At 41.4% G+C, this 21,608-nt stretch overlaps 1 protein-coding gene across 1 annotated transcript in view; it reads left to right on the top strand.

The window, feature by feature from the left end:
• The window catches only part of SEC16B (SEC16 homolog B, endoplasmic reticulum export factor), a 77,162-nt gene that overhangs the window by 17,126 nt on the left and 38,428 nt on the right, over positions 1–21,608 (top strand). Inside the window, exons 7-15 of the mRNA XM_070940933.1 lie at positions 6,179–6,336; positions 7,753–7,814; positions 9,700–9,835; positions 10,542–10,772; positions 11,679–11,776; positions 11,875–11,956; positions 14,437–14,554; positions 15,374–15,485; positions 19,215–19,320. Coding sequence (XP_070797034.1) covers positions 6,179–6,336; positions 7,753–7,814; positions 9,700–9,835; positions 10,542–10,772; positions 11,679–11,776; positions 11,875–11,956; positions 14,437–14,554; positions 15,374–15,485; positions 19,215–19,320 — 1,103 coding nt within the window. The remainder of the gene's footprint in view (positions 1–6,178; positions 6,337–7,752; positions 7,815–9,699; positions 9,836–10,541; positions 10,773–11,678; positions 11,777–11,874; positions 11,957–14,436; positions 14,555–15,373; positions 15,486–19,214; positions 19,321–21,608) is intronic.

Below are 21,608 nucleotides of genomic sequence, written 5' to 3'. Positions count from 1 at the left end.
GATGTGTGGTGGTGACATCCTGTGTGGCTCTCGTGAGTGTGGGTCTGGTGTCATTCGTCATGTTAGGGACTCGTTTGTCAATAAGGGCGGGTTTCCACATGGCTGGTAGGCGGGAGGTATCATCTCATTTGTTCATGCTGTGTGGGCGTTTTTCTATCTCGATGGCTTCTCTGATTATTCTGTTGTTAAAGTGTTCAGTTTTGGCGATAGTTCTGGTCTTTTTAAAGTCAATATCATGTCCTGTGGCTTTAAGGTGTTGGACCAGGGAAGAAGTTGGTTCCTCTTTTCTGACTGAGTTCTTATGTTCTTCTATGCGTGCACTTATTCGTCTGTTGGTTTGTCCGATGTATGTGGTGGGGCAGGCGGTGCATGGGATTTCATATACTCCTTGATTTTCTAACTCAATTTTGTCTTTGGGGTTCCTTAGGATGGTGGATATTTTTCGGTTTGTGCAGAATGCTGTCTTGATGTTGTGTTTGTGGACGATCTTGCTTATTCTGTCTGTGGTGCCTTTTATGTATGGGAGGAGGGCTTTGCCGTTTTCTTGTTCTCTGTCTTGGATTTTAGTGGGGGTTTCTTTTTGGATTAGGTTGGTGATCTTATTTCTTTGGAATCCATTGGATGTTAGTACGTTAGTGAGAGTGCGTAGTTCGGTTTTTAGGTGTTGTTCGTCAGCTAAGCGTTTTGTTCTGGAAATGAGTGTCTTGGCTACAGAGTTGATCTGGGCAGGGTGGTGGTGTGAGAGTGCGTGCAGATAGCGGTTTGGGTGTGTTTTCTTCTGGTAGATAGTGTGTCCTAGGGAGCCATTGGATTTTCTGTAGACTAAGACATCCAGGAAGGGAAGTTGGTTGTTCGCTTCTGTTTCCATGGTGAACTGTATTTTGGGGTGTAGGCTGTTGAGGTGTGTGAGGAAGTTGTCCAGTTTTTCTTTCCCATGTGGCCAGATTATGAAGGTGTCGTCTACATATCTGAGCCAGAGTTTGGGTTTGTGATCAGATTTTTCTAGCGCTTGGGTTTCAAAGTATTCCATATAGAGGTTGGCAATGACAGGTGAGAGGGGTGATCCCATGGGTGCTCCTTCTATTTGTTTGTATTTCTGTCCATTATAGATGAAGTATGTGTTGGATAGGCAGTGGTTGGTCAGATCTAAGATGTGCTTGGGGGGGTTATATTTGTTTTGGATAACTGTCAAGGCTTCTTTGATTGGTACTTGGGTGAAGAGGGATATGACATCGAAGCTCACGAGTAGGTCACTGGGCTGTAAGTTTTGTTTCTTTATGATGTCTATGAACTGGAATGAGTTTTTTACGCATGAGGTGATGGAGGTGTTCATAACCACCGTGGCATTGCCCTTGTCTGCTGGTAGGATTATTATGCTGGTGTGATCGCAGCTGTTTCTTTCTTTTAACTGCCAGTGGGGGTGTGAACTGATTGGGTGGGAGCTTGGCTGTGTTCTGATTGGGCGGAGGTGTGTTCTGATTGGTTGGGGGGTTGGCTGTGCTCTGATTGGATGGGGGGTTGGCTGTGCTCTGATTGGCTGGGTGTGTGTTCTGTTTAGGTGGGGGCTTGGTTGTGCTCGGGTTAGTCTGAGTAGCAGGGGGATTTGAGCTGGTGAGCTGTGTTGCTGTTGTTTGGCTTTGTGTTCGTGGCCGTGCCACCTCTTCATGGTGGGTGTCAGTCTGCTTCATGTATGGATTGGAGGGGTTTAAAGTGGCTAATGATGCAGCTGTGGTCTGGCTTCTGGTCCGGGGTCGTGCCTCATCATCAGTGTGGGTTTGAGTCTGCTTTCTGCGTGGATGTGTGGTGGTTACATCCTGTGTGGCTCTCGTGAGTGTGGGTCTGGTGTCATTCTTTGTGTTAGGGACTGAACTGAAGAAAACTGAAGTTCAGAAATGAACTTCACACAAAAAGATTCCTCCTAGACCAAATCAACAAAGATCTCCTCACACTTCACCTCAAACTCAGCAACAAGATCCACCCCGCACTTTGGGACAAATCCAAACAACTCGCTGTCTGGAGAGCCGAAACACAGACCACCCTCAAGACAGACACACACACTAACAAACTCCGAAGACTACAAGAACGCCAGAAACAAACCCCTCCCCCCTCATAGCCACACATGAAACAAACAGTGCATAACATCTCAGATAGGATTCTCACCAAAGCCGAAACCAATGTCCTTTCCAAAGGATTCAACTTTGCAGTCGCTCCCAAACACATCCCCACTGAAACCATTATATGCGGAGTTGAAACCAGCCTGACCAAAGTCAACCCCGATGACGCTAACAGAATCAGACTCGAAATCACCAACATCCTCTGCACCAGCAAGCCACCCAAAAGCAACTTACCCAAAGAGGAACAGACAGCACTACTTAACTTGAAAGAAGACACTAATATAATAATCCTACCAGCAGACAAGGGAAACGCCACGGTGGTTATGAACACATCTGACTACCAAACCAAATTAACCAACCTACTCCAAGACTCCACATACAAACCCCTAAACACAGATCCCACCACCTACCTGGAAAAAACCACTAGATCCAAAATAAAAGCCTCCCCCATCAGCGAAGAGATCCAGCAAAGAATCATTCCCAGAGAGAAATCATCCAGATGCCCTAAGCTCTATGGTCTCCCCAAGATACACAAAGAAGGAACCCCACTTAGACCCATAGTCAGCTCCATAGGCTCACCTCTACAAAACCTAGCCAAATTTCTCACCAAACAACTACAGCCCTATGCAGAATCCATCAACTCACATATAAAAAACTCATTCCAGTTCATAGAGATCATAAAGAAACAAAACTTACAGCCCAGCGACCTACTCGTGAGCTTTGATGTCATATCCCTCTTCACCCAAGTGCCAATCAAAGAAGCCTTGACAACTATCCAAAACAAATATAACCCCCCCAAGCACATCCTAGATCTGACCAACCACTGCCTATCCAACACATACTTCATCTATAATGGACAAAAATACAAACAAATAGAAGGAGCACCCATGGGATCACCCCTCTCACCTGTCATTGCTAACCTCTACATGGAACACTTTGAAACCCAAGCTCTAGAAAAATCTGATCACAAACCCAAACTCTGGCTCAGATACGTAGATGACACCTTCATAATCTGGCCACGTGGAAATGAAAACTGGACAACTTCTTCACACACCTCAACAGCCTACACCCCAAAATACAGTTCACCATGGAAACAGAAGCGAACAACCAACTTCCCTTCCTGGATGTCTTAGTCTACAAAAAATCTAATGGCTTCCTAGGACACACCATCTACTAGAAGAAAACACACACAAACCGCTATCTGCACGCACTCTCACACCACCACCCAGCACAGATCAACTCTGTAGCCAAGACACTCATCTCCAGAACAAAACGCTTAGCTGACGAACAACACCTAAAAAACGAACTACACACTCTCATTAACGTACTAACATCCAATGGATTCCAAAGAAATAAGATTACCAACCTAATCCAAAAAGAAACCCCCACTAAAATCCAAGACAGAGAACAAGAAAACGACAAACCCCTCCTCCCATACATAAAAGGCACCACAGACAAAATCAGCAAGATCGTCCACAAACACAACATCAAAACAGCATTCTGCACAAACTGAAAAATATCCACCATCCTAAGAAACCCCAAAGATAAAATTGAGTTAGAAAATCAAGGAGTATATGAAATCCCATGCACCGTCTGCCCCACCATATACATCGGACAAACCAACAGAAGAATAAGTGCACGCATTGAAGAACACAATAACTCAGTCAGAAAAGAGGAACCAACTTCTTCCCTGGTCCAACACCTCAAAGCCACAGGACATGATATTGACTTTAAAAAGACCAGAACTATCGCCAAAACTGAACATTTTAACAACAGAATAATCAGAGAAGCCATCGAGATAGAAAAACATCCACACAGCATGAATAAATGAGATGATACCTCCCGCCTACCAGCCATGTGGAAACCCGCCCTTATTGACAAACGTGTCCCCAACACAAAGAATGACACCACACTCACGAGAGCCACACAGGATGTAACCACCACACATCCACGCAGAAAGCAGACTCAAACCCACACTGATGATGAGGCACGACCCCGGATCAGAAGCCAGACCACAGCTGCATCATTAGCCACTTTAAACCCCTCCAATCCATACATGAAGCAGACTGACACCCACCATGAAGAGGTGGCACGGCCACGAACACAAAGCCAAACAACAGCAACACAGCTCACCAGCTCAAATCCCCCTGCTACTCAGACTAACCCAAGCACAACCAAGCCCCCACCTAAACAGAACACACACCGAGCCAATCAGAGCACAGCCAACCCCCCCATCCAATCAGAGCACAGCCAAGCTCCCACCCAATCAGTTCACATCCCCACTGGCAGTTAAAAGGAAGAAACAGCTGCGATCACACACATTGCTCCTAGAAGCACGAAGACAAGAACACCAGCCTGAAGATGACGAATGAGACTTCGTCGAAACGTTGCCAAGAAACCTCCAATTTTATGCGGGAGAAAACCCAAATAACCAAAGACCTACATACAAACACCCGCGAAAACCTCAGTAGATAAATAGATAGATAGATAGATAGATAGATAGATAGATAGATAGATAGGTAGATATAGATATGACAAGACCGGGATGGTCACACTATATCCAATGTTTTTAATGTTTGTTTAATAAAAAATTGAAAAATTAAAAAAAAAGATTTTAAAAAATATCTTGACATCTCTTTGATTGGGATGGTATAAGGACTCCTGGCTTGAACACAGGGTTGGGCTAAAGACCTCTAAGGTTCCTTCCAGCCCAATGATTCAATGTTCTACAACCTGAAATGGCTCCAGTCACATAAAAGAAAAAGTGATGCTCACATTGTAAAGCCAAGTAGCTGTACAGAAGCAGAGAGCCAGCCATCAGTTGCCAGTAGTTTGAAACTACTTCCTTGTAGTTTCTCTTCCCATATGATTTTCTCCCAAGCAAAGAGACTTCTGGGTATCAAAGTGCACCTGAAGAGAAAAGATCTCAGTGAGAGAAGCTATGGATAGGGCTCCCAGATCTGAGTTACAAGAATCGGGATGACTTTTAGATAGCAGCCAAGAAATAGAACGTTCTGTATTTTTTTTTTTTTTTTTTTTGCTGTCATCTAGTGATCATCTGGATTTCTGCAGCCCAGATTGGCTTGGAATGGTGAATCATTGGCAGAAACAATGTTTTGCATTTCACAGTCATATGCTCTTGGCTTTTAAAAGCATATTTCTCCCAGGCTCTTTCTACAAAATGTATATGATTATGAGTTTGTACATATGGAACTATAGCCATTGCTGTAGTGTGGTCTTGAGCAGTTCAAAGGCTCTAATCAACACATACTAGATCACCATGATCTCTGCATGACAAGGGGCCAAAGGATGCCTTCCTTTGTTTCCCTAGAAGGTGGGCACTGCATTTGAGGCAGGGTTGCATAAAAATCTGAATCATATTATCACTCTCCTTTTCAGTTTTGAGAGGAAGCATTTTTGAAATAAATGGATTAATGGACATAATCCCACTACGAGCTGTTCTATTGTACCTAATTTTAAGGACATGTCAGAAGGACATGTCTCATACTTCTGTAATTACAAAAACTGGATACCTGGTAAATAATGACTGATTGATCAAATTTGAATGCTGCCAAATCTGTATAAATTCATGGCACCTTGCAAATGTCACATTAAAATGCCCATAGTAACAACCTAAAAATCAGTACATTTTTTGATACACTATACATGGTAAGACTTGCACAGTAACAATATCGTACTATCAGTTAATCAATTGTCATTAATCCATAATCACATATAAATCAATGCCACAGTTCAAGGAATCTGGACTAGAATCCAACTTGGTAACTATCAGTTTATTTTCCATTGGATTGGATTTCTGAATAGACAGACATTGGGACACGGTTTGTAGAGCAGGTTTGGGAATATTTATATTTGTAGTTTATCATTTAGGCCAGGGGTGTCATTTGGGCTGGATGCGTCATGCTCAAGCCACACCCACCCCAGCTCCGCAAAGGGAAAAACGTCTCGAAACATCACATGATGACAACATGACGCTGCAAGTTTGACACCCGTGATCTAGGCCATTTGCCCACCAGTAAAAGGACTGTCTTTTTGTCTTCTAGCCGAAGACTTCCAAGCTATGTCTAGCCATGTGACCTCTCCCAAATTTACCCTCCCTCATGTACCTCTGTGTTTTGGACCTGGAGGGCAGCTGGTCCGAGGATGTCCAAATGATCCAGCAGATGGACAACCTGCTCTTATTGAGATACATAGCCTTGAGGTAAACTTCTACTTGCCCCTTAGAAACAAGATACGATATTGCATATCTGCTTACATGGGATCGGAACTGTGGCACTATTTGATTGCTCTTTGTTTCTTATTCCTTGGTTTTACTTTCTTCTCTGATTTGTTCCCAGTAAACAAAGAGCGTGTCCTAATAAATATCTTTTTTTCTATAAGCACCTCCCATCATTCCTCTTATAGGTAACATGGTTGTTATAATGCAGGGGTGGGCAACTATGGCCCTTTTATGACTTGTGGACTTCAACTCCCAGAATTCATTAGCCAGCCATGTTAGCTCAGGAATTCTGGGAGTTGAAGTCCACAAGTCATAAAAGGGCCATAGTTGCCCACCTCTGTTATAATGCATTCTCTAGACACCCTCAATTTCTAACTGTTTGGCAAAAACATCCAATAGACTTTTCAGCATTCAGCTTACATATTAAATGCTCTGAAAGAAGGAGAGTGCAGAGGTTATGCAGGCAAATAAAGTCTATATTGCAAACTGCATTTTGTAACCCACTTGACTGTGGAGATCCAGATGAACTGGTCTGCACTTTGAGTTAGGAAGAGCATGATTCTAAATTTTTCCACCTCAAAGTTAAACCCAGAGGTCTTAACTGTGGCTTTTGGGCTCAGTTTAGATTTACCATCAGGCAAGCTCTGATACCCTTTTAGATCAAAGAAATTGACATAAGAAATACAAAGTTCTTTGAACATTTATTTAGAAAACAATAAAGTCAGAATTCAGTGTACCACGGAAAGGGAACCAGAGTATAGGTAGTCCTCAACTTACAACCACAACTGAGCCCAAAATTTATATTGCTAAGCAAAATAGTTGTTAAATGAATTTTGCTCTATTTTACAACCTTTCTTGTCACAGTTGTTAAGTGAATTACCCCAGGTATCAAATTAGTAACATGATTGTTAAGTGAATCTGGCTTTCCCATTGATTTTGCTTGTCAGAAGGTTGCAAAAGGTAATCACATGGCCCTGGGACCCTGCAACCGTCATGAACCAGTTGCCAAGCTTCCAAATTTTGATCATATGACCCTGGGGATGCTGCAATGGTTGTGAGTGTGAAAAAGTCACTTTTTGCAGTGCTGTTGTAACTTTGAATGGTGACTAAATGAACTGTTGTATGTCGAGGACCACCTGTAGATAGATTTGCAAAAGGCATATACTTTCTGACTTTCTGCTGACTTAAACCAGTGTGCTGTAGCATGCTGGCTACACTATAGTTTGGCTTAATGAGTGTAGGCACATAATTCTAAACTATAAAGTAGTTTCTTTGTTTTGGCTTAGTGCGAGTTATAAATCCATTCTTTATGAGTGAACCAGGCCATTATAATTTATTGACAATTTTGCCATACCAAAATCAGCAAGCCAGGCCTCTGAACTTGCTTCTGTTTTACAGATTATTCTACATGACACTGCTGAGCAGGAAACAATGAGAATTTTTCCAGGACCTCTAATCAGGTACAAGACTTGAGGGGAATAGGTTGGCCCTTGCCCTTTCAAACAGCAGCCACATAAGCCAGCGAAGTTTGGACTAAGGGTAACAAAATGGAAGAATTTCTGGGGAAACTTTGGAAGATCCCCTTTGTCAGGTCCATAATAATACAGGTAGTCCTTGACTTACAACAACAATTGAGCCCAAAATTTCCACTCCTAAGTAAGGCAGTTGTTAAGTGAGTTTTGCCCCATTTTATGACCTTTCTTGTCACAGTTGTTAAGTGAATCACTGCAGTTGCTAAGTTAGTAACATTGTTATTAAGTGAATCTGGCTTTTCCATTGACTTTGCTTGTCAGAAGACTACATGACCCTGGGACACTGCAACCGTCATAAATGCACGCCAATTGCCAAGCGTCCAAATTTTGATCATGTTACCTCAGGGATATTGCAATGGTCATAAATGTGAAAAACAGTCATAAATTACTTTTTTCAGTGCCATGGTAACTTTTAATGGTCATTAAACAAACAGTTGTAAGTGGAGGACTATATGTAAATGGGTGCAGTACAATACTATTTTAATTAAACCTTTTATGTAGCCATCTATCGATCCAGGTCTTAAGTGCTGTCCTGAAAGTTAAAAGGGTGGTTAAAATGGCAGTAAGCTTCTACAATTCTTGTTCATTCTGACAAATAATTCTGTCTCATGATAATTTGGTGACTAAGAAAAGATAACATTGGGATTTTCTGCTTCAGGCATCCCATACCTTAAGGGGACCTTTTGTTATGGTTGTCAGGGTTCCAAGTAACAGCCCATAGGAAATCAAGACTCCAAGTCAGGGTTCCTCAAAGTATAGATTTATTAGGCATGTCATATTGCCACAGCTGGTGAAAACCCGAATCTGAAGTCCCTCGGGTTTTCCCCACCCAGTTCAAAGTCCAAAGTTCTTCCCCACATTACACACATCCATCACATGCCCCAATCAGGTCTCTCTCCCCACCCTGTATGTCTCCTTTCCACACCTCTCCAGGTGCTGGTGAGAGTGTCCTTGGTTCCCAGAAGAAAGAATGTTATTTTGGCTACATATCCCCCTCAGCTATCTCTACTCCCCCCTCCCTTTCCCACAGCTCCAGCCAGCCTCGCTGTGGCAACCCTGAAGATGCTCAAAGATGGCTCCAGAGTTGACAATGGCATTTTCTTAGGACAAAATTTGATATGTATTTTACATGATTTGGAGATGTTTTTAATACATTGTGAGCCACAGAAAGTATTGCAGTGTAATCCACCTAGTTTAGTTATGTGGCAGAAGACTAAAAGGAGAGAACGTAGGAAAAGGAAAGAGATCTTTACATATTTCTTTATTATTTTCTGGAGAATGTGATTACTTGGACCACCTATTCCTGTAGCTAGTTCAAAGGGATGAGCCGTACTTTTGCTTTCCAGATGCTGGATAGATTGCTGGCTTGCCAGAAGTTCCCGTTAGGGGAGCTGGCAGAGCAGTCTTTCTAAAGTCTATAATTACTGGCTAATGGTCCAGAATGGCTGGCTGACATTTCATCAAAGAGGAATGGTGACAAGAATAGCCAGGAATCAGTCTTCAGCTTTGGGAATGAAATACTCATCAAAGGGGGTGACAGATCTGGAGGAGGCACAAAAATGGCTAACGGCAGAGAATGTGCAGAGAATGAGGCAGAAGAATCAGGAGGAAAGTGTGTGTTTGTGTGTGGGGAAGTTAACTGAAACATGGGTGTTCTCTAGGCCAGGGAAGGTGACATAAATGATTATATAGAACAAGTCTTTGCTTTTCTGTGAACTGCTTATACAAAATTGCACAAATATTACACACATGCATTAAATCCTGCTGAGATTTAATTATATTATTATTGTGGTCTTCGTTTCTTCTCTTTCAGGGAAGATCTGCACAAGATGGATGTGATGACATTCTGTCAACGCAAAGCAGCCACTGGCTGTGACCTGACAACTAAACAGGGACGAGATTCTGCCTTGCTTTGGAAGCTCCTCCTCCTCCTTTGCCGACAAAATGGAGTAGGTATAAAGGAGGACAGTCCTGGGTGGTTATGGCAAATGATGAATTCAGTCCAGACAGGATGAATCTCTATTCTTCTGGGTGGCGGGTAGGTTGTCCCCATAACTGAATATAGTCTGCAGATCTGCAGTATTTTAATCGCTTCCTTGGGGTGTCTGATGATTACACCAATTTCTGACCTGACATAGTTACTGGGATTGAAGACTGAGAACTCTCTTCTTTTCCTCATTTACCCCAATATTGCCAATGCTGTGTTATTGACATTGGAAAGACTGTGGTCATTCTTGGGCCTGAATACGTTTTTGTAAACGTATTGAAAACATATGGGCTGTCCCTCTGGTGAAACGTCCCTCCATCAATAACGGGTCCCTCAACCCTTTCCAAATCTTCTGAGATAGCTTTTGGAAGACATTAAAATGATGTTAATTCTCAAATTCTAGCAGTAAAGTATATGAGTTAATCTGAAGCACAGATTTGACGATTGAGAAATCAGTTCTTGAATCTGGTTTTCATGAATTTGGGGGGCTTATTTTCCAGCAAAGTAAAATGTTAAAATTAAAAACAAATTAATGAGATACTCTGGGAATGCCCATGGTTCTGTTCTGTCACTGTTCTGCTACTGCCCCTTTTCTTGCTGTGTTAGCCCTGATATTTCTGATCTTCCAATTCATCTAATGTGTGCTGTTTTCTCCTTCCCATTCGCAGTCCATGGTGGGATCAGATACAGCTGAGCTGCTGATGCAAGATCGTAAATATCAGGAAAAGTACAAAAGAGAAGAGCCACGGGTGAACCTGATTAACCTGACAGGAGAAGAATGGCCAGTGCCTGGATGTGGAAATGTGGACCTTCTCACAGGGGAGATGGTCCCAATGGCTGGCACACTAGAGCAAAAAATAGAGAAGTTCACCAAACTCCTTTTCTATGGTAGAAAGAAAGTAAGAGCTACGTCTCCATGTTTGCTTTCTGAGGGGATTATATGCATAGAGCCTTGGATCACACTCATATCGTTATAACCTCTCATGATTACTCATATGTCTGTGAATCCACAGTTTCATTTCGCATGAGAAATACAGGGAGAATGCAAATCAGACACAATATATTTCCTCAGAGAAATATATTGCTTTTATTGAGAAGTACAGCACTATTAGACTGTCTTTTAATTAAACTCTATTTTAAAGTGTTGTACTCCACTGGTTTTATTGTCTTGCTTTATGGAACTTTGTTTTATTATTATTTACTTTTGTCAAATTATTTTCATGGAACATTGTTTTTATTATTTTTATATAGCTCTTGGGGCTCCTTCATGAGGAAAAAACAGTAAAAAACTAAATTACAATAGGAATACTTAGGCAAATGATTATATTGGTTCAGAAGTGACAGTTTGATGTCTTTTGCATGTTTAAGGTTACAGCTTACACAGTCTCTTGCCACTGGCTATGCTTGCTAGTTGATTTGAAACATCTAGAATTTCCAACCCCTCAAAGGGTAGCACACAGCCTGCTCTGCATGAAAAAGACCCACAGGTCCATTTTTTCAGATCTTAAAGAATCTCAAGTTGCTGATCTGGTTCTGCTTAATACCTGGCTAATACTTGTTTTTTCCTGTGGATTATAATATTAGGGCAATAACATTTCCCTATGTTTTCTTGATTCTCATATCCATTTTACTTAGACAGAGGTTTACCCTGTCCATGGGACACATTGGAGACCATTGATATCTAGGCTAGCTCTCATCTGCCATGAACTTTGACTGTTAGTCACACTGGAAAATAATAGTATGGGATAGAGTAGGGTGCAGTTGGTAGATGTCAAGAGTTTTGATTATGGTTTGCTTGCTCATAGGAAGCCCTAGACTGGGCTATGAGGAACCAGCTGTGGGGCCATGCTCTCTTTCTATCAAGCAAGATGAACCCAAGGATTTACAGTTGGATCCTGACTGGGTGTGTAGAATGCTTTGCTACTTCTTCAATGTGAGCTGATATTTTAAATGCCCATATTTGTCATGTCTGACAAAATGATTTATTCTGTCCTGTTACAGGTTCACAAACACACTGGCCTCCAACGATCCTCTGCAGACACTTTTCCAGCTCATGTCTGGAAGGATACCCCAGGCATCTTTGGTATTGGTTTCTGCCTCCGCCCCTCTGCTTTCATGGGTCCTGTGTATCTGGCCTAGGCAGGATGGACCTGAGGCGAGGAGATCGTCAAGTGAAGATGGACAATGAAGGGCAGCTTAGATGGAGGAGCCAAGCCTAAGGCAGCAGTTTGATAGGACCAGGTGGAATCCTCTTGGTCACTGGAGTCATGGGCTCTTTGTGCAGGGAGAGCAGGGCAGAAATGCTACAAAGCATCTATTAGGGTGCATAAAGTAGAGAAGTACCACAGTCTACACTGGGGCTGTCAAACTCCCGACCTACGGGCTGGATGTGTCACGTGCTGGCCACACTCACGCCCGGTTTAGCGAAGGGGAAAAAAATCCTGATACATCATGTGACACTGCCATGAGTTTGACATCTCTGGTCTAGACGAATCCAAAACTAGACTTTGATAAAAACAAAGCTTTTTTTTTTTAAACTAAGAATGGGCACTTAAACGGATTGCTAGAATCACTTACTGTTTTTGTCTTTCTCCTTCCTGCCACCTCTGTGCATGTGAACATCTGAAGATGCCATAATTGGTGTAGGCATGGCATATGTGCAATTCTAGTAAATGTCTACAAGGCTCAGCAGGGAAGATTGCTCAGCTTTTTCTAGCTGTCAATATTGACAATAGCTTGTTGACACCAGCAACAATTATGGATTGCTAGGATACCCAGACTTACTATAGTTATTGGATCGGTAGAATCCAATAACCAACCTTCTCTATTCTAACATTTTAATCTAGAACTTGACCAGTTTTGTTGACAATGCTTGAGAAAGCATAAGTTACAGTACAGAAGGCAGTGGGTTAAGAAATGATCAGCTATATTCTATTCATTTCTTTGGTGGCTAAATAAGTTAAGCTACTTAACTGACTGACATGTTAGCCATACCTGAAAACTGCTGTGGAAAATTTATGTCTTAAATTTATTGGCTATGTTCTGGAAATGATTAAAAATAATCTTGGCCTAAACCAGGGCTGTTAAACTCTTGGCCTGCGGGCTGGATGGGTCACATGCTGGCCACACCTATGCCTGGTTTAGCAAAGGGGAAAAAAGTCCTGATACGTCACGTAATGCCGCCGTGATTTTGACACCCCTGGTCTAAACCAAAAGTGACTATAGTTAATCAATAGTGTCAAGGCTGAATTGGAATCAGCTGATTCATATTTAGACTGGGACTTAGGATCTGGCAGTCTGACCTTCAGCTGAACAGAGAAGTGTAGAATGTGTTAAAGTGTGAAATTATGCCATTCTAGCAGTAGTGGGTTGCTTCACCCACCCACCCGGACATCTCTGACCATGTGCAGAAACAGCATGTGCACATGCCCACGAGCAAACCAGTAGCAAACAAAATTGAAACCCACTACTGCATTCTAGGTATCTCTTTCTGCCTGCCAGTTTTTGGGCCATATGTCCCTTCTCTTCTGAAAGGGGTGGTCTGCTGCTGCCTAACCAACCAAATGAGGGTGTGGACATTGCCTCAGATATAGCTAGCCTGTATTCCAGTGTCCTTGATAGGAATATCTCTTTCAGGTTGCATTGCATTCTATGTAAGTGCATATTCTACCTTCTGCCTTTGCTGGATGATCAGGGCAAATTAAAGTATAGGTTGATGAAAGAATGAGTTTACTGGGGTGGAGATAGTCTGAATGAAACACTCTTGAGAATTCTCATGGAGAAACTGTTCTGCTATTGCCCCCTTTCTTGCTGCATTATTGCTGTTTTCTTATGAGCATCCAAATATATGTGGTTCCTTGGGCCAAGTTCTCTAGCAATCTGAAGATTTCCTGCTGAGAAAGAAACCATGAAGTCAAAGGTTAACCACTGTTACATGGGAGCCAATAATGGGGCCAGAAACTTTGGTATACTTCAGAAGCCAAAATGTGCTGAAAGTTTACCTCAGGTCAGCCCTCCCCAGTCTAATGAGTCAGTGAGGTGACTGACTCATTAGTGTTGGAGTCAGACTAAAGAAAGCAGATTCAAGTGCCCCCTCAACCATGAAGCTTGCTGGGGTAGTTTGAAGTTTTCTCCCTCTCCCTCTCCCCCTCTCTCTCTCTCCCTCCCTCTGCCCAATCTACCTTACTTGGCTACTGTTGAAGGAGGGAGATCCTCATATACTGTAAGCTGCTTGAATAAAAGCTGGAAAATAAACTTCTCTGTGTTTTGGCTAGGCTGGCCGAGCATTTTAGGAGTTGCCATGTCAGCACTGGCACTTGATGAAGGTTTCCTTAAAGATTATATATTTTCTTTGTGCTTCAAGTCAGATATCCTCTGTGTTTTGTTTAATGTTGTTTTGCTAAATGCATGAACCAAAGTGGTACAACACACACACATTGGTTTGCTTCCCAAACATTTGGAGCATTTTTTCCTGATCTTATGCCATGCAGAGGAAACAACTTTGAGCAAATAGTGATGTTTTATCTCCTTTGTACATTGTAATTTCCCCCTTTTTGACTATAGTCTTGTGGAGATGAGAAGTGGGGAGACTGGAGGCCACACCTGGCTGTCATGCTGTCTAATCAAGGAGGAGACCTGGACCTGAATTCCAGAGCTATCATCACTATGGGAGACACATTGGGTGAGGAAATTCATACAGACGTGGGGTGAGTGGTGGTGGAATGATTTCCAGTTCTAATGCCAGAGGAGTTGAATCTGCATTCCTTAATACTTCAGCTGCATACAAATGGAGGAATCACTTAAAGAGGAAAGGCTATGTGGGAAGAATCACAGAGATGTCAACCCTCTGCCGAACCTTTGATCCTCACTTGATCTTCTCATATAATTCCTCCTGTCTTATCTCCTTTTTCCACATCTGCCTGAAAAAACAATAATAATATCAGAAACGATCAATGAAGTCGGCAACCATATAAGAGCCTTGGTGGCGCAGCAGACTAAAGCACTGTTAAGTAACACCAGCTGCCTGCAATTACTGCAAGTTCAAATCTCACCAGGCTCAAGGTTGACTCAGCCTTCCATCCTTCCGAGGTAGGTAAAATGAGGACCCGCTTGTGGGGGCAATAGGCTGACTTTGTATAAAAAAAGAACACCGCTTAGGTGAGGGCCGAAAGCCCTACTAAGCAGGTATATACAAAAGTATGAAGGCTATTGCTTAACGCATTGTAAGCCGCCCTGAGTCTCCGGAAAAAGGCGGCATATAAATCGAACCAATAAATAAACTAGAACTTTTGTTGTATTTAACTATATAGGACTGGCAAACTGTTATAATGTCCATGTCTTTAAAAGAGGGATAATGTGGGTGCATTTTAATGCTACAAAAAGGTTGCAGTGAATCTTCTCTTTTCTCACAAGGCTTCCTTTTCCTTAAAACAATCATAATGCATTTTGTATTCTTAAATGTTTTCCCCATAGATTAATGTGTGCCTTTTTATCTATTCAGCTGGGAAAGGGTTAATAGAAGCTGCTCACTTCTGCTACCTGATGGCAAATGTCCCTTTTGGCCACTATCCAGTTCAAACAGATTATATGGTGTTGCTGGGAAGTAGTCAGAGGTGAGTGAACAAGAAATAGAAGTTCCTGCTTAATTTAAAAAAATATATATATATATATATATACTTTTCTTTCCCAAACTGAGGCCGCTTATCCCTTTCAAAATTCCCATGAGCAGCCTTAGTACTGATTTCAAGTTGAAGCAGACCTGAAGCACACCCAACAATATTGAATGGTGCTTGAAGACAAGATAGCATTTTCTACTGAGGTGGTATGAGATGGTATATGAGGATGGGAAGATAACTAGTTCATGTAGTAGGAACTAGAACTAAGTTTAGGATTGCTATTATGCCTTCAACAAATCAGCAAAGAAAGCTAGCCATGGAAAGGGAATAAAACAATATCATTTGCTAATAGATGCATATTAGGTCACAGGCTGGTTGAACATTTGTCAATGTATCTCACAATTATTATACTGGACCAGCTTCTTCTCCAGATACTATAGTTATAATTGTTTGTGGTGGAGCACATCAGTTATCATTACAGATAAATCTATATCCATTATATACCATTGTACTCTATATCTCTACTTCAGGGGGACGACTTGAGGCTGGTTCATATTTAAGTGGGAGTCCTAGTCGACAGCCCACTTAAATATGAGCCAGTAGTGGTGTGCAGCTGCCAAAAAGGTCAACACAGTCCTAGGCTGCATTAACAGAGGGATAAAATCAAGATGCTGTGAAGTGTTAGTACCATTTTATAATGCCCACACTTATAATGCCACATAAAGACCACACTTGGAATATTGCATCCAATTTTGGTTGCCACAATATAAAAAGTGTTGAGATTCTGGAAAGAGTGCAGAGAAGAGCAACAAAAATGATTAGGGGACTGGAGGTTAAAACATATGAAAAACAATTGAAGGGCCTGGGTAGTTTAATGAAAAGAAGGACTAGGGGTGTCATGATAGGAATGTTTCAATATTTGAGGGGCTGTCACAAAGAAGAGGGGGTCAATTCTCCAAAGCACCTGAAGCCAGGACAAGAAGCAATGGATGGAAACTAATCAAGGAGAGAAGCAGCCTAGAACTAAGGAGAACTTTCCTGATAGTGATAACAATCAGTGAAACTGCTTATATTCAAAAGTTGTAGAAGAGATTGGACAGCCATCTGCCTGAAATGGTATATGGTTTCCTGCTTGAGCAGAGGGTTGGACTAGAGGACCTTCAAGGTCCCTTCCAACTCTGATTTTATGTATATGGGATTTCAGCTTTCAAATCTTTAGCAGACTTGACCTTTGCTTCAGTCAAAAATTATTGAAGTCCCACACCACTGGAAGTCCGCAGTTAGGCCAAGCTGCAGTGTTCCATGCTATATTGGAAGATGTAAAGATAAGCCCAACTCTCTGTTCAAGACAGGAGAACTTATACCATCCCAGATAAAAGATTGTTTAATCTTTTCTTGAAACTGTCCGGTGATGGAGCATCCACATCTCTGGGAGGCAAGCTGTTCCATTGAGTAATTGTTCTCACTCTCAGGAAATTCCTCCTTAATTCTTTCTTTAACAAGCTTCCACCCATTATTTTTTGTCCTGCCCTCAGGAACTTTGGAGAATAAGTCGATCATCTCTTCTTTGTGACAGCTCTCAAATGCTGGAAGACAGCTATCATGTCATCCCTTCTTTGTTAAAACTAAGTTCCCTTAACCATACACCAATCTTTCATTCCCCCTATTATACTCTATAAACCAGACTAAAGTGAATGCCCCTGAATTAGGGAATAGATCTGAAATGAAAGCATAAAAGAAATGTTGGAACTAGGCAATTTTGCAAAATTGGACATTTTGATTTTGATAACTATATTTGAATTTAGCCTGTGATTACTTTAGAAGTAAATCTACTAAATGTAATGGGATTTGGTTCTGAATTATTTTCATAAAATCAGATTGTATAAAAGTATTAATAAAACAAAGCAGAGCACTTATCTTCAGTACCTATAAAATAGAATGACAGAGCACTGAGAGAAAATAGTATTATTCCAAATAATAAATATTAGCTAACTGTCTAAAAAAGCATATCCTATATGCTGGAATATAGAAATATAATTTATGCATTTCCTCTCCAGTGCCCCAGCCCTTCTTTTTTGCTACATAAAGTATAGCTACTACAAGATAGCAATCATTCTGTGAAACAGGTGATTCACCAGCTACTGATTTCACTAGCATTCAGTGTGGATGTCAAATGCTGATGAGAAGTTCAAGTATTGGGCAGACCAGGGAATATTAAGATTAAAATTAATTTTAGCTTCAATGTGGAAAGGAGAGTGTTTGGTATTCTGAGTGGGCACATATAAGTGATTCTCTAGCTGATGAGACAGGTAGAGATCTGAACTTCAGTGTACCAAAGTGCCCTGTTGAAGCTAGCTTCCTGTAAGATAAGGCAAACACTGCAGCTGATGTAATCATTCACCTTAAGAGGCACAGGTAAGGTTAAAAATCCAATTTACAGAGCCAGCAATTCCACTTATATTAATAGCGCTCTGGCAAGATAACAAGGATAAGTGTTTAATGATTCATTTCACCTTTAAGCTGGTTGTGCCTTATTAGTATGACAAAGCCAAACACACCTTGCATCTTCAAGCAACACACGTAACCAATTCTTGGGAGTCGCTTAAAGTAATTTCTGTGAAATCACATGTGTTTAGAAATCGAGTCTTAGGTGAAACCAGATTTTCTGCTTACTGCTTCCACAAAAGTTAACAATGAAGTATCCAAAGGCAACCCTTGTTATTATTTTCCTCCATTTTTCCATTTAAGGCAACTTCCCCATTTCTTAAATTTTCCTAATCTTTAAGTACAACTTCTTCTAAAAAAAAAAATAAGTAAAGCAACAGCTCCACCTAGGAGTAGAGAAACAACCTCCCTGTATCTTCCAGCTTTCCATTATATTGTAAATGAACTCTTAGGCACTCAAAATGAAACCATGGAGACAGCTGGCCTATAAATACATCCGTCTGGGAAGCTGTAGCTATTTGCTGAGAGGAAACTTAACAGGAGTTGGGTGGGCAGTGAATCCACTGAAAGAGAGCTCAAAGTCCAAATTCTATTTATTACATAATAAGAATCTCTATTCTCCCCATTCCACAGTAATCATAAGACAGAGGTCTTCCAAATTTGTTATTTCTACTTTGCTTTATATTTTCATTCATTAAGTCTCAATTTCATGAAGCAGACACAAAGGAAAGGAAGAAACCAAAACAAACTCAAAATGTTGCATTTATTTAAAGCATTTACATAATGTATTGTCTTTCACTTGTTCAGTGCCAGATGACTTAATAAAATAAAAATGATACAAAAATGAAGCCTCCATATTGTTGAATGAAGAGGAACAGAGAAAAATCAAACAGTGCTAGCAGGAAACACATTTTTGTCATGAGCAGTTTTATTTTTAAAGTCTATTAATTATAGTGTATTTATAGGGAAGAAACATTAAAGATAGATTCCAATTTTTAGAATGAGATTTACCTTTTATTTTGCATAATAGACATGATGTGCCATTTTCTTTAATATTTTGAAAAATATCCAATAATGAAATTTTAGTAATACTTCAGTGAAGCTTAATTGCCCATTAGTTTTTAAGTTAGTTAAACAATCACCTACCATTTAGACTGCCAGCATCTCTAATTTTATCCTCCAACTTCTGTGGAAGACAGAATTTGATGGAAAGAATAAATTGGGCTCTAAGGATGAAATTAGCTTCTGCTTCTCAATTCTTGATCTGCTTTTTTCTTTCAGCCAGGCCTTTTCCCAGTTCGCAAGGACAGAATGTATTCACAGAATGGAAATCCTTGAGTATTGTCGGTTACTGGGGTGTTCCCAAGCATTCATCCCTTCTTTCCAGGTAATAACAAGCCAATTAAAAAGGGCCAAATATTCACAGGCCTTTATAACAAAAATATTTCTTGGAGTGAGGGCCTCTTGTTTAGTTTAGCCAACTTCCATGAACTGCAAATGGAAGGAGGCAACTGTTTGAATTTCAAGGTTAGCAAAGCTTCTGGGGAAGGGATATAGTGCAGTACAAGGCATTCTATCTTTTTACAGTAAGGAAGAAAAGAAAAAGATTGTTGGAAGAAACATCCTTCTAGGTTCTGCTCCAAGTGGGGAAACAGACACTGGAAACATGGAGACTGCTTGGAAAGATGGTTTAATGGTGGACAGGATCACATGGCTTGAGTTCCTGAACAGAAAAAGGGCTGATACAGTAAATCTTCGGGGTTTTATGCTCTCTCTGGCTCTGCATTTCTTGGGGCCCAGAAAGAGTTTCCTGATTGGTTGTCAGACTCCCAGGGGGTGGGGGCCTTGCTGGCTGATGGTCACATGTGCTTCCCAGGTCACATGTGGTGAGTTTCTGCTGCTATTGTGTAGAGGATTAAACCTATCTTTGGCAATTCCTACTATGGCTCTGCCTGAAGGAGGTAGATCTTTGTTATGTAGAATAGACTGGCCCAAGCCTTAATGGCCCATTGACAAAGGGTGGGGGCAGGAAGGTGGGAGCTGCTTTGTCTGTAAAATGTGCTTCTCATATTTCTCATCCAGGGAAATATAATATTCTGCCTTTTTCATATTTCCTAAAATATTTCACTCTTCCAGGAAAGGGGTGGGTGCTAACTTCCTACAAGATGCTGTAAAGGCAGAAGCACTCTTTGGTAGAAGGATTGTGAAGGAGCAAATAACAGGTTGCTTCTGGTACCAGAAAGAATCCCCAAGCTCTTGTACAGCAAGGGTCACCTCTTCTGGTGATGCTCTTGCTGTCAAAAGATACATATTTAAAAAGCACAGCTGCAGAAAGGTTGCCTATCCCGGCTTTATGAAGATTTATTTAAAACTGTTCTGAATGCTCTAGTCTTGCATGGAGAATCTGAGGTAATTCCGCTAAAGTATCTATGCTTTATGTAGTTACCTCTGTTATTTTTTTTTCAATCCAGGTTATAATTCAGTGGTCTATCAAAATTATAATCTCCCCCCTTTTTTTGCTGATAAGGATAAAAAAATGGTTAGAGGAAATGGTAAAGCAGCAAATAGAGTTAAAACCAGAGTTATTTCTGTTAGTTATATTAACAGAGAAATATAGCAAAAAAACCCAATATTTAATGCTAAATGTAATAACGGCAGCTAGAAATATATATGCTCAAAATTGGAAAAATGGAAATATACCCTCTGAGGAAATGATAATGTAGGAAGTTAGCACCCACCCCTTTCCTGGAAGAGTGAAATATTTTAGGAAATATGAAAAAGGCAGAATATTATATTTCCCTGGATGAGAAATATGAGAAGCATATTTTGCAGACAAAGCAGCTCCCACCTTCCTGCCCCCCACCCTTTGTCAATGGGCCATTAAGGCCTGGGCCAGTCTATTCTACATAACAAAGATCTGCCTCCTTCAGGCAGAGCCATAGTAGGAATTGCCAAAGATGGGATTAGCCCTCTACACAATAGCAGCAGAAACTCACCACATGTGACCTGGGAAGCACATGTGACCATCAGCCAGCAAGGCCCCCACCCCCTGGGAGTCTGACAACCAATCAGAATACTCTTTCGGGGCCCCAAGAAATGCAGAGCCAGAGAGAGCATAAAAACCCGAGGATTTACTGTATCTGCCCCTTTTCTGTTCAGGAACTCAGGCTATGTGATCCTGTCCACCATTAAACCATCTTTCCAAGCAGTCTCCATGTTTCCAGTGTCTGTTTCCCCACTTGGAGCAGAACCCAGAAGGATGTTTCTTCCAACAATTGGCGAGCCAGTGGGACTCCAAGCTAACCTAACCAATGGACCAGGCCCAGGTAAGCCTCCCTTGCTAGCAGCAGACCCATTGAGTCTGTGGGTATGTTTTCCTGGACCTTGGCCATTTGGAACTAGGTTTAAAGGGGTTTTGAGTTTGAGCTCAAAGGCTGCTTGGAAAGAAGGTGAGTACCTCTAAATTTTGATCTTAAAGTATGGAAAAGCATGGGAAATTTGTTTATGCCTGCATGTGTGTGAATGAAGGCCCTTCTCCCAATCACAGCTGGATCTTGCTTTTTCTGTGCATTTCCTAGCCGCAGAAAGACTAACAGTCTGGAGAGCATGGGGGTTTTGCCAGAGCACAGGACCTTCTGTAAGGGAAGGAGGAAGTGTGTGTGTGGGATTCCACCT

The sequence above is a fragment of the Pituophis catenifer genome, unplaced genomic scaffold, assembly GCF_029215685.1.
Source record: "Pituophis catenifer annectens isolate HBS135680 unplaced genomic scaffold, rPitCat1.0.hap2 SCAF_3, whole genome shotgun sequence".
In the NCBI taxonomy this organism is placed as follows: Eukaryota; Metazoa; Chordata; class Lepidosauria; order Squamata; family Colubridae; genus Pituophis; species Pituophis catenifer.
Note: the sequence above shows the minus strand (reverse complement) of the source record. Positions and strands in the feature narration are given on the sequence as shown.